The 12,183-nt window shown below is 31.1% G+C and overlaps 1 protein-coding gene across 1 annotated transcript; it reads left to right on the top strand.

The window, feature by feature from the left end:
• Nucleotides 1–10,980: 10,980 nt before the first annotated feature.
• LOC123270084 (ABC transporter G family member 7-like) lies at nt 10,981–12,159 on the top strand. Its single transcript, XM_044736019.1, has 2 exons — nt 10,981–11,063; nt 11,438–12,159. Exon 2 carries the CDS (start codon nt 11,452–11,454, stop codon nt 12,157–12,159), a length of 708 nt encoding a protein of 235 aa, XP_044591954.1. The 5' UTR covers nt 10,981–11,063; nt 11,438–11,451.
• The last annotated feature ends 24 nt before the right edge of the window (nt 12,160–12,183 follow it).

Below are 12,183 nucleotides of genomic sequence, written 5' to 3'. Positions count from 1 at the left end.
AGTACAATAATATGAGGATTCAATTCAGCTACTAATCCATCCAAATGCGCGATATGACCTACAAGACTATTAATATTAAAACTTAAGACCCTCAAAGATGTAAAATTATTTGTGGTTGTTTTACTTAAATCTATTTTATATTAAATCAGTTTTTCCAGATCTAATTCAGAATTAATAACAATACGGTTCGAATCATCATTTTTCTTAACAAATATCACACCATTTCGAACCCAAGCATATTTAAATTTGGAAGCTTTAGCTCCTTCTTTTGTCTTCATCCATAGTTTATAACAATCCGATGCTAAGTATTCATTAATGTACACTTGACCTCGAAAAGCAGCATCAATATGATCCGGAAAGGCATCAGCAACTTGTAAAATTTTTAATTTTTTCTTGACACTAAGAATATGATTTCGTAGCTCAGCTGATTTCATTCTCAAAAAATATGAACAATTAAAAGAACGCTGATCATTATTAGTATTAGCATTGCTAGACACTCGCCGATTTCCAACCTTCCAAGAACTCAGAATATCATTTGTTAAGTGAGATACTCCTAGTTTATTAAAAATTGAAGATGAGACCTGAAGAGGTGTTAATTTGGATGCTATTGACTCAGGTATACCCGATATCAGCAAATCTGACGCATTTATGGATGGAATCCTCTGTTGGGAAGACCCTGCGGCATCCTTTAATCCCACAACTTCCTCTCTTAATTTGCACATCTCATTAGATATTGATGTCGAATTTGCAATAGAATCATGTTTCAGGGTGACAAAATCAGTCTCTAATTTTTTAATGCTGGAAGTATTTGTAGTAACTTTTTCTTGTAAAGACTTAATTGTTTCCCCAAATTCATCGATTTTGTCTGACATCATCTTGGTAGATGTCAAAAATACTGTCATCATTGATGTCAATTTTTCATCTGTATTCATAGTGCTCCAATTATCAGGTAATTTTGTAAACTGCGACATTTTATTATTTGAAAGTGGTGAGAAAACAGAATCGGAAATAGGAAAGTTAGTCAACAGCGGACTAACTGGTGTAGAGGGTGACAAAGTTGCTGATTTATAGCTAGAAGCAGATGCATTTTTGGAATTTTTTAGAGTGGATTTGAGATTCTTTCCTATGGGCGGAAAAGCAGGAACTGAATTTAAAGTCAGTGGCGAACGACTTTCAGTGGCAGATTTACTTCTTGTTTCTATATCACTTGGGGCTAGATATCCAAATTGTTTAACACAACAGTTTTTTAGAGTCTTATTATTTAGTTTGGTGATCAAACAGTTTCGATGGTAATTCAACTGACAAGATAAACAAGTCAAAGGTGACCTAAGTTGCTTTTGACAGACAATGCATGTGCCTGATGTCGGTGACATAACAGTTTTACAGTAGTCTATATTATATCAACTTATTTATCAATTATGAAGAGAAGTTTCCATCATTATAAAAAATGTTAGCAGTACGAACAAATCAGAGATATAATACACTGCACTATAATGAGTATAGAGTTAATAATCGATGACGAGGGCCACTGGAATTGCAGATACAGTACTAATCTACTAGCTCAGTGTGTACATAGTATAGAAACACTATTGTGTATACCATTCATACACTATTATGTTTACATCATAGGCACATACACAGACACCTCTTAGCTCATAGCCAAAGGAGGTGCGCAAAGAACCAAAACAAGCACTAATGGTTAACCTTAATATATATTGATGAAAAACTTTTAGAGTTTAATTAGCACAATTTTATTAGATCACTAAATTGTACAATGAAGATTTATATTTCAAAATGTAGTAGAAAAAATTTCACTTTTAATAACACCATGCAATACTTTATTCACTGGTGGAATGTAATAATAAAGCAAAAATAATAAGAGTAGAATATAAACGAGGTGTGATTGTATTGGGAAACTGAGCATTTAAATACGCTATCTGGTGGTCAAATTTTGTACTAACGATTGTAGGATACTTAACCAAATGATAACTGTCATTTCTATGACAACAATCTTTTTTTTATTTAAAATTTTATATTTTCAAGGGACATAAGCTTTAAATTAAATTTTAAATAAATAAATATTGAACTTGATTTAAAAAAAAAATTATATACGTATATTATTATTTTCTTAAGTATGGAATTTTCTCCTCATAAAAATAAAAGTAATGTATACTGTTGTGTTTATGGGTGTAAAAGTCATGCTTCTAAGCATGAAACAGTTCGGTTTCATGTATTTCCTAAAAAAAATGACAGTTTTGTGAAAATTATAAATATGCGAGAAGGTGGTAAACATCACTCTCACTATTATTATTTACGATACCACAATTTAATATATGACCACGATCAATTATATTTTCGCCACCAATAAAGTTTCTACTATTGGGGGTAGAAGAACCAAATTTACATATTTCTTGGATAGACACACGCATTTTTATTTCTCAATTAATTACTTTTTATTCACATCAACGTGTACTTTAACGGATCAGCTGATACTATAATCCTACAATCGCTAGTTAGGTTTTCTACCACCAGACGGTCAAATTTTAAGCCACGCCCCTCCCACGGATCCCAATACAGTCATTAACAAAAAAAAGATTATTAAAATATTAAAATATTAAAATATTAAAAAATTATTATTAAAAACGAATTAATAAATTAAAAGGAATACATATATTTGTATAAATATGAAAGTATGCAGAATAGTACTCGGATAAACTGATAATTATGCTGCAGTGCGTGTGCTTGAGACATCACATCAAAGTTAGTGACCCTGTATGTGTGTGACCCTCTTATAACTTCTAAACGGCTTGACTGATTTCTGCGCGGTTGGCGCCATTCGAAAGGGCTTTAGCCAACTTAGATTTTGAATATATATTTTTGACCGATTCGAACCAGTAGATTTTGAGAAATCTCAAAAAAACTGCAAAAAAAAATTTTTTGAAATGTGGTTTTTTTGGAATAACTTTCAAATGGCTCTACCGATCGATTCCAAAAACTAATCAGCTCTTAACTTAAAAAAAACACGTCAATTGCCGCCAGCCCGGTCGAAATCGGTTAATTCGTTCGTGAGTTATCGTTAACGAAAAAAATCGAAAAAATCGTTTTTTCGGGAATAACTTTGAAATTCCTTGTTCGATCAATTTAAGGTAGTGGTCTGGTAACTTATGCCTATTTTCATGACTTCTTTATAGGGTGGTTTTTTATAGGAAAATAAAAATGAACTATCTTGAATATTTAGAGTGTTTTTATTTACATATTGAAAATATAAAAAAAAATTTATTTGAAAAAATTTAATAGTTTATTACTATTATTATTGTCACTCGAAGTTGGAACCTCAGAAAAAATGCACGTGGGTGGCCCGGGTGATTTTGGCTCTTGATGTTATCTGAAATCAAATATTCTTGATTATTCTTAATCTATAGACATTTCATTCTGGTCGGAACTACTGAAGTTAAATTTCAAGGGTAAATAACAAAATGGCGGACTTTAAAAAAAAAGTCCTTCTATTTTAGCAAAGAAAGGGTTGTAAAATAGAAGGTGAGAGGTGAAAAAAATTCTCGTTAGTACCGACGAGATCTATAAGTGTGTAGAACAGCCTGTTGGAATTTAAAAGCAATCGGTTCAGTAGAAAAAAAGTTAGAACCCGGGCCGAACAGAAAAATAATGTTTTGAGAAAAACGCGTTTAAAGTTCAACAACACATTTTCATAAGTAAACTTATACTTACGTCAATCGTCTATGCCTGGAGCGCATGATATGCCTTCATCCTCTTTATAGGCATCATTCTCCGCAACTTTGTCCGCTCTTCGACTCTTTCGGGCTTCTTTCGATGACATTGCTGTGGCATTTTCCGCTTTTGCAATCCGAGATTTATTGTAAGATTTCGCAAACGTGACAGCGCACGGGCCGAGCGTAACGTCCATGACTTCCAATATTTTTAGTACTAGGAAAAATCCTTTATTAAATATACATGCTGTAGTGAATGCAGCAATTTCTAACGTTTTTTAGCCTATAAAAATATGTTTTGGTGCAAAACTCCAAACACAATGATTAAAAGCCTCGTTATTATTCTGTGTGTTTCTTCCTAAACATCTTTCCAAAAGATCATCTGATGACTGATCTTCGTAAATTGGTTCCAAAAGATTTGTAACGTCCACGTTTTCAAAAATATAAATTATTTAATTAAACTAATTTGTCCCCGGCTCGAAATTTGCTCACCGGAGTCCAGGGTCATAAACGGGGATTACATTATCAATAACAAAATATAAACGAAACACTCCATTTTAAGTAAATCAAAGAAAAAGGAAAACCTCTTTATTGGCCTGATCATGTTAATAAACGATATAAACAATATAAACAAATTAAACAATATAAACAATATATTAGAACACTCTTTTCACACATATACGCGGTTCAAAATCGCAAACTAACTGTCAAGAGCTGGTTCCCCGCTTCCCCAGAAGACTAGCCGTCACCCCTGGGCCTAAACCTCTACCCCGAGAGCGAATGAAGAGTGTCCTCTTCGCCCCTACCTACACGGCTTATGATGACCTACCGTACCTCAGCTGAAGGCTTCGGCACGGGGAGAAGCACTTTCATCCGGTCGGTTCATAATACTTACCTGGGCCTTGGTCAGACTCCAGGTAGAGTATCATCCTCTTGGAATTACTTGGTGAAGAGTATTCGCCCGAGTAATTCTCCCGAGAAAGAATTGCTTGCTTTATCGAGCCAAATTTTGGCGTTTATCATTTTTCCCCCAACTCTCTTGTAACGAATTGGAAGAGTCGTTTTAGACACCTGTCCGGTGCTCTCGAACTAGCATTCAAAAATAATTATTTATTATTTTAATCGTAATTTTCTTCATTTTCTATCCATTCGTCTCGCCAAATTCTAAGTTTTTATTTTCGAAACTCAATTCTTTATTATTTTTATCGTAATTTCCTTCATTCTCTATCCATTCGTTTCGTCAAATTCACAATTCTTTATTATTTTAATCGCAATTTCTTTCATTATATATCCATTCGTTGATTTTCCATACTAAATTGTCCTCGGGACTTATAAAATCTTCGCTTACCTAAATTATTTCTTACAAAATAATAATCGTCATTTCTTTCATTCTATATCCATTCATCACTTTCCCATACTAAATCTTGTTCGGAACTTAGAATAAATTGCCCAGTCTTTTAATTTCTTTTACAATTAATTCGCTCGGCTTCGTAATAATTTTTCACACGCTTAATTTCTTAATTTAATCATACCTTCGGTAACAATAATATAAAATTATTAACTAAATAAATACAATAATTAAATAATAATCGCCGCACTAATAACAATAATTGTTTAAGTAATTAACAAAAAATAAACTAGAATACTCAAATACAAAAAGTAAAATCTGGGTCATAGATTTGCAGTGTCTTTATCGACAGTAAGTGGATGAACAAACGTATCTTCATGACCTTCAGATTTCAATTTTTGATACTTGCACCATGAATCGCGACCCTCTGGGCAATAAGAATTCTGGGACTCTTCATTAGTTGATATCAAATGATAATAAGTTGCCCATATAGCTTTTCTCATATTTTCAACAGAGTTGTCATTTCTCATAAGACCGGTCAACACAATTTTTGGGTCTAACTTCTACATGTTAAATTTTGGTTTCTCCTACCACAAAAATAAGGAAAAAAATTTTTTTTCCGATTAAAGTTTGCTTTTGTAGAAACTAGGACAATTTTTCAATTTTTCGGCGAAAATGATTGATTTTTATGTTTTTTCTACACTTCCACTGTAAATTATAATTAGAAAACATTTTTTTAGATAGAAGAGTCTTTTTTATTCAAGATTTGTGATAAACAATGATATATAGATGTAAAATAACAAGAAATTAATGTCTAAAAGTGAATATTTTTCGTATTTCTTTTATGCTCGTATGAGCTCTCTCGTACTAAGCCCCAAATGTAATCTCCCATCATATTCTCGTTGTACTGCCCTTGATATCGCCGTTCAAAGTCCATCACATCTTGGTGAAAACGTTCTCCTTGTTCCTCGGAGTAGGCCCCATGTTGTCTTTAAATTCGTCCAGATGAGAATGTAGCATATGAAGTTTATGAGACATTCTGCAGCCCATAACTTTAAAGCTTTCAAGCATTTTTTCAATCAATTCTGCATAGTTAATAGCTCTATGATTTCCAAGAAATCCATCAACTACTGCTTTAAAACTTTCCCAGGCTGGTTTTTCACGAGCATTGAGAAGCTTCGTAAAGTCATCACTCTTCATTATTTGTTTTATTTGCGGTCCAACGAAAATACCTCCTTTAACTTTAGCTTCAGATAATTTGGGAAAAAATCCCCTTAAATATTCGAAAGCTTTAGAGCTTGGATCCAGAGCTTTTACGAATTGCTTCATTAGCCCTAATTTTATATGTAACTGTGGCATTAATATGCTTTGAGGCTTTACGATTGGTTCCGACTTTACGTTATGTTTCCCAATCTGAAATTCGACGCGATCAGGCCATTTACGCTGTTGATAATGAACTGAGTCAGCTCTGCTGTCCCATAAACAAAGGTGACATGGGTATTTAGTATATCCACCTTGCATTCTCATCAAGAAACCAACCATTTTAAAATCACCGATCACTGGCCATTGGTATTCTGTGTATTTTAATTTTTCTAGTATGATTTTCACACTATCATAGCTTTCTTTTAACAATACAGAGTGTGCTAGAGGAAGACTAGGCAATTCGTTTCCATTGTGGAGCAGAACTGCTTTTAAGCTTTTTGAAGAGCTATCGATAAAAAGCCGCCAGTCAGATGCTACAAATGGTATTCCGATTTCATTAAACAAATCAGTCACGTTGTTGCAGTAACAAATACCGGCTTCTTTTGTAAAAAAACATGAAAAAGTTTTATGGCGCTCTCTTTGATCAGTTATTTTTACACCATCTTCAAGCAAGTTCCATTGCTTTAGTCGTGAACCTAGAATCTCTGCTTTATTCTTGGATAAGTTCAGGTCTTGTACTAAATCATTAAATTCACTTGAGCTAATAAAATGTGGCCCAAAACTTTGCGATTTTGTCATGAAATCACTACCATCAGTGTTGGTTAGTGGTGCACTGGATCCTGTTGAACTTTGTGACGCTTGAACTTCAAAGCTATCTAATCCTGAACGTGCCGGCACAGGCAAATTTTCGTCGTGAGGTATCAGAGATGATGTTGAAGGAAGATCAGGATAAAAAATCTTTTCTGCATTTTTACCAGATCGACGCTTACTTGGATTAACCATACAAAAATAACAGTCATGGACGTGATCACTAGGTTCCCGCCAAATCCTTGGCATCGCAAACTTCATGTGTCGATTTTCTCCTCGATACCAAGCTAGAAATAACAAAATTACAACGGGTGTAATTAAAATTTGCTCGACAATTTTAAAAATCTTAAATTTTGATTTTTTACCTTCTAAAGTATTTTTACAACTAACGCAGGCGAAGTGAGGCACCCAATTTTCATTTTGATTACTGATTTTCAGGTTAAAATAGGCTTCATAGGCTTCGCAAAGTTTTAAATTTGTTAATAAAGCGAATTTTTTACTTCTAAATTTAATAAATTCACCGCAAATAAAACAAAATGAATCAACATCATTTTTACACTGTTTTGATGCCATTTTCCAACTGAGTCATACACAAATATAGTTGTTACAGCTGTAATAAACAAGTTAACATTCACTACTGTGCCTCTTACAAATAATAATACAGTTTACTTTCGGGTTAATCAAAGTGCTGCCATCTTTTGTTCATGAAATGAATTAAATCATACTTATCGTCATAAATCAGATCAAAGCAAACTTTATGAACTAAATATGAATATTTAAGTGTTTTTCAGTGTCTAGAATCAGAATTTAAGCAAGAGAACAGAAACCCAAAAAAAATATTTTTTTTGCTGACCTGTGTAATAGCTAAACCATAATAAGTACTAAGCTTGATCATTAGCTTATTAGTTAGTGTCAGACTTTTGGTAGCTTTGGTGCACTAGGTATCAATGGTATCCTTCTTTGGTGTTTTTGTTTTTTTTGGTGTCGTCCCTTTCTTCGGAGTTACTCCTTTTTTCACTGTAACTTCTTTTTCTTCTTTATAATTTTTCTTCGTTTTTTAGATTTTTCAGCAGCTTCTATTTTTTTTTAGCTTTTTGGAGCTGTGTTAAAGTTTTTTTAGCTTCTTTGACTCGTCTGTACATACGCTTTTTCATATGTTAAACGCACTTATTTTTTTCAACTTTAGGATCATTATTGTAAATATTTGCTTCTAGTAAACTCACAAATGTTACATCTTTTTGAGCAGTGTATCTATTACCGAAAAATTTTCGCTTAATGCCTGGATCTCCAGGACTTTTCTTACCACGTTTTTTTCCTTTCCTACCCATCTTAGATGCTTACGTGTCAACGTACGATCAAATACTAACAGAGTACTGTGAATTTCAACTTAAATATACTTTAAAATAAATATATATTATATATACATAAATATATATATATATATATATATATATATATATATATATATATATATATATATATATATATATATATATATATATATATATATATATATATATATATATATATATATATAATTAACTTCTAAAAATAAATAAAAAAAATTAACTTCTTTGCTTAATCTTAATTAAAAATAAAAAAATTTTTAATTATTAGATATATTCACCTGAAGATGGTATTGAGTGCTCATACCAACAATAAAAGTGGTGAAAATAAATTTAATAAATAAAAATTTAATGTAAAATTTAAAATTAGTCTAACATCAATTTGGATCGGGGATAATGGCTTTGAAATATAGATTTCTTTTATTAGTAAAAACACCGATCTTCGGAAAAAAATAGTAACCTATATATATCCACAGATTCGGTAGAATCTGGCGCCAAGTTCCGTTCAAATCTGCTGTAAACGGAGCGCCAGACTACCGACTGTGTTTATTGTAATCAGAACGGTATTTTGGGGTTGCAAAATTTTATTTAATTCTACGGTACTTTTTTTTCCTAAATTGTATATTATAACAGTAATTCATACTTTATTTGACTGTTATTAATTAATTATATTCACTTATAACAATTAATCTACTTGAAATTATTAAATTTAATCAGCACAAACTATAGCAACGCAAAAATTTCGATCCTGACTTTTTTTTCGATGGGCAAAGTGATCTGCCACAGACTAAATAATTCGAGAATGCATAGTAATCCTTCATTAGATGGGAAACTACAATTAAAATAAATATTTCACAGCTTGCATCTACGCCCGCCAGGGTGCGCTGGAATTATTTTTACATAAACTGTAGTTTCAAGGGGATAGTTTGCTATAAAAAATGCAACCAACGCGAGATTTAATTAAGTTGGTACCAATTGTAAATTTTTATTATAATTACAAAAAATACTAAAATCCGAACAAAAACAGTTTCACTGTAAAAAAATCGCGCCAAGTCCACGTTCATAAGACTATTAAGAAAAAAAAATTTGTTTTTTTCTTTACAAAAATATATAAAATAATAAAATTAAAAAATGCAAGTCACCGATATGATTGTTTATGATTTTCGGAAATTAAAAAAAATTTTGTTATAAATTTAAAATTTAAGAAAAAAATTTTGGAACGTACTTGGTGTGCGTCATTGTGTATTTCAATTTTTTTAAATTTTGCAACCGCGCACACTAAATACGTTCCAAACTTTTTTTCTTAATTTTTAAATTTATAACAAAATCATAAGCAATCATATCGGTTACTTGGATTTTTTAATTTTATTATTTTATATATTTCTGTAAAGAAAAAAACAAATTTTTTTTTCTTAATAGTCTTATGAACGTGGACTTGGCGCGATTTTTTTACAGTGAAACTGTTTTTGTTCGGATATATATTAGGGTGTGCCAAAATGTAACTCCCGTGGGGAATCTTTTAAAATTGGAATTTTGAGTTATATATATATATATATATATATATATATATATATATATTAGGGTGTTTCAAAAAAAAAAAATTTTTTTTTTTTAATAGTGTTGAAAAGTTGAAAGTACAATTAAAAAACGAAAATTTTGGCGCCTATTAGAGCCCTTAATATTAATATTAAGGTTTGCCTCAATTCATTTGTAATTTTTCTATTTAAATAACACGAAAAAACTTTTTTTTTATTTTTGAATATTAATTACTTCAGAATGGCTTGTTTACGCAATATCCCAAAGAAAGGTCTTATAGAAAATTTCACGCTCTACAAAAAACGTTTGAAGGTCAAAGTTCCTCAGATCAACTGTTTCAAAGATATTTGCAATCAAAAATAATACCAATCCAAAATTTCAAATATTTTCCAATAAAATTGCAAAAAAAATCATACTTTATATTGATATTGTTTTTTTTTTTTGTAAAATCAATTGAATTCTGTTAATTTGAGATTTTAATTTTTTTTTGCTTATTTACTCCATACGTAACTCACAAAAAGTACAAATACATAAATATAAAGGTTAAAATTATCAAACAAATGATTTTTGGGTCTCTTTTATAACAAATTAATTTTATATTTCATAAAGTTTATAAATTTTTGTAAGATGAAAATGTAAAGTTCCTGATCACACTAACTAAACAAACACTCATCATTGTATTTCATTAAAAATGTTAAAAAAATTATAAATATATTAAATCAATTCAATCAACTATAAAATTTGATTAATTTTTTTCACTTAAAAAATATTGAATGAGCTTTATTCAGCTCCGTCGATAAAAGTAGTATATTCGTTTGATTTGAGTAATGTAGTTAGTAAGCTCTGTGTTGGTAAGCTAGGTCGTTCAGTACCAATTTCTCTTTGTTGCTCTGCTTTCAATGCTTTTTCTATCTTCTCGTCATTGTCTTTCTTTATTGATACTGATTGTTATTTAAATTCGTTATATTACCAATTTAATTTGCTTATAATTAAAATATAAAAGTTATAAATTTTATGATCACAATGGTGAAAACAGTGTACTTGATTGGTGATGTATTAAGTGAATTTGGTGGAAAAAAATTACCTTCATTGAAAGAGGTTATGTCACTTTTAATTTATTATCTCAAAACGAAAAATTTTTCAGTGAAAGAAATCATATCAACCACTGTCGACAAAGTTTTCGAAATTTGGTGTGTGGCACAAATCCCGACAAGAGAGAAAAGATCTGCTTTTTTAAAACTAACCTCAAATCACAATCGATGGAGGAATTTACAAAAAAACTGTTAGAGGAAAAAGTCAAAATCTCAAAAAAAAAAATGAATCCCTTTTTCGGGACGAATTATATAAACTATTTGATATAGCTCATGCTGATGTGCTAAATTTACTGGATAAAGAAAAAAGATTATTTTATTTGAGACAAAAATCTTCCAGTCGACGTGGTTTTATTTCATATAATTCTCAACCAATTCCAGAAGATGTTGAAGATATGGATGTTGATGTAAGCGATGAAAATAATAACTACAGTAATAGTGATAACAATAATGAAGAGAACATTGATATCAATTATAATAACAATAATGATAGTGGTACATTTGATGTCGGAGAGTTCGGTAATGACAATGTTGACTATTCTTGTACAGTTGAGACTGATAATGTTGTTAATCATGAAATATCAATTCAAACATCTAAGTTATCCCAGAAATATTTGGAAAGTAATACTTCTCGTATAATCTCTGATTATGAAGATGAAATTCCAAAACAACAAGTTCCTAAAATTGATCTAATGACACCAGAACTTGCTGCGAATTTGGATAGAGCTAATGTGAGTAGTAGGTTGGCAACTTACATTTTTGCTACTTCATTATCTAGCCTAAATATTGATTGTGCAAGCGTAAACTTCAGTCATTTGACTATTCACCGAGCACGGGAAAAATTTCGCAAAGAAGCGACGTTAAATCTGAAAACTAATTTGGAAACTGATAATTATGTGCTACATTTTGATGGAAAACTGTTGTCAGATATTACAGGTATAGAACAAGTTGACCGGCTTCCTATTATTTTATCATCATCAGGTAAATTTCAACTGTTAGGAGTCCTCAAACTAGAATCTGGAACTGGACAAAATCAAGCTTCAGCTATTATTACAACAGTAAAAAAATGGAATATTAATACTGATAACATCAAAGCATTGTGATCTGATACTACAGCGTCAAATACG

Source organism: Cotesia glomerata, linkage group LG8, assembly GCF_020080835.1.
Source record: "Cotesia glomerata isolate CgM1 linkage group LG8, MPM_Cglom_v2.3, whole genome shotgun sequence".
NCBI lineage: Eukaryota > Metazoa > Arthropoda > Insecta > Hymenoptera > Braconidae > Cotesia > Cotesia glomerata.
This window is presented reverse-complemented; position numbering and strand designations above follow the sequence as displayed.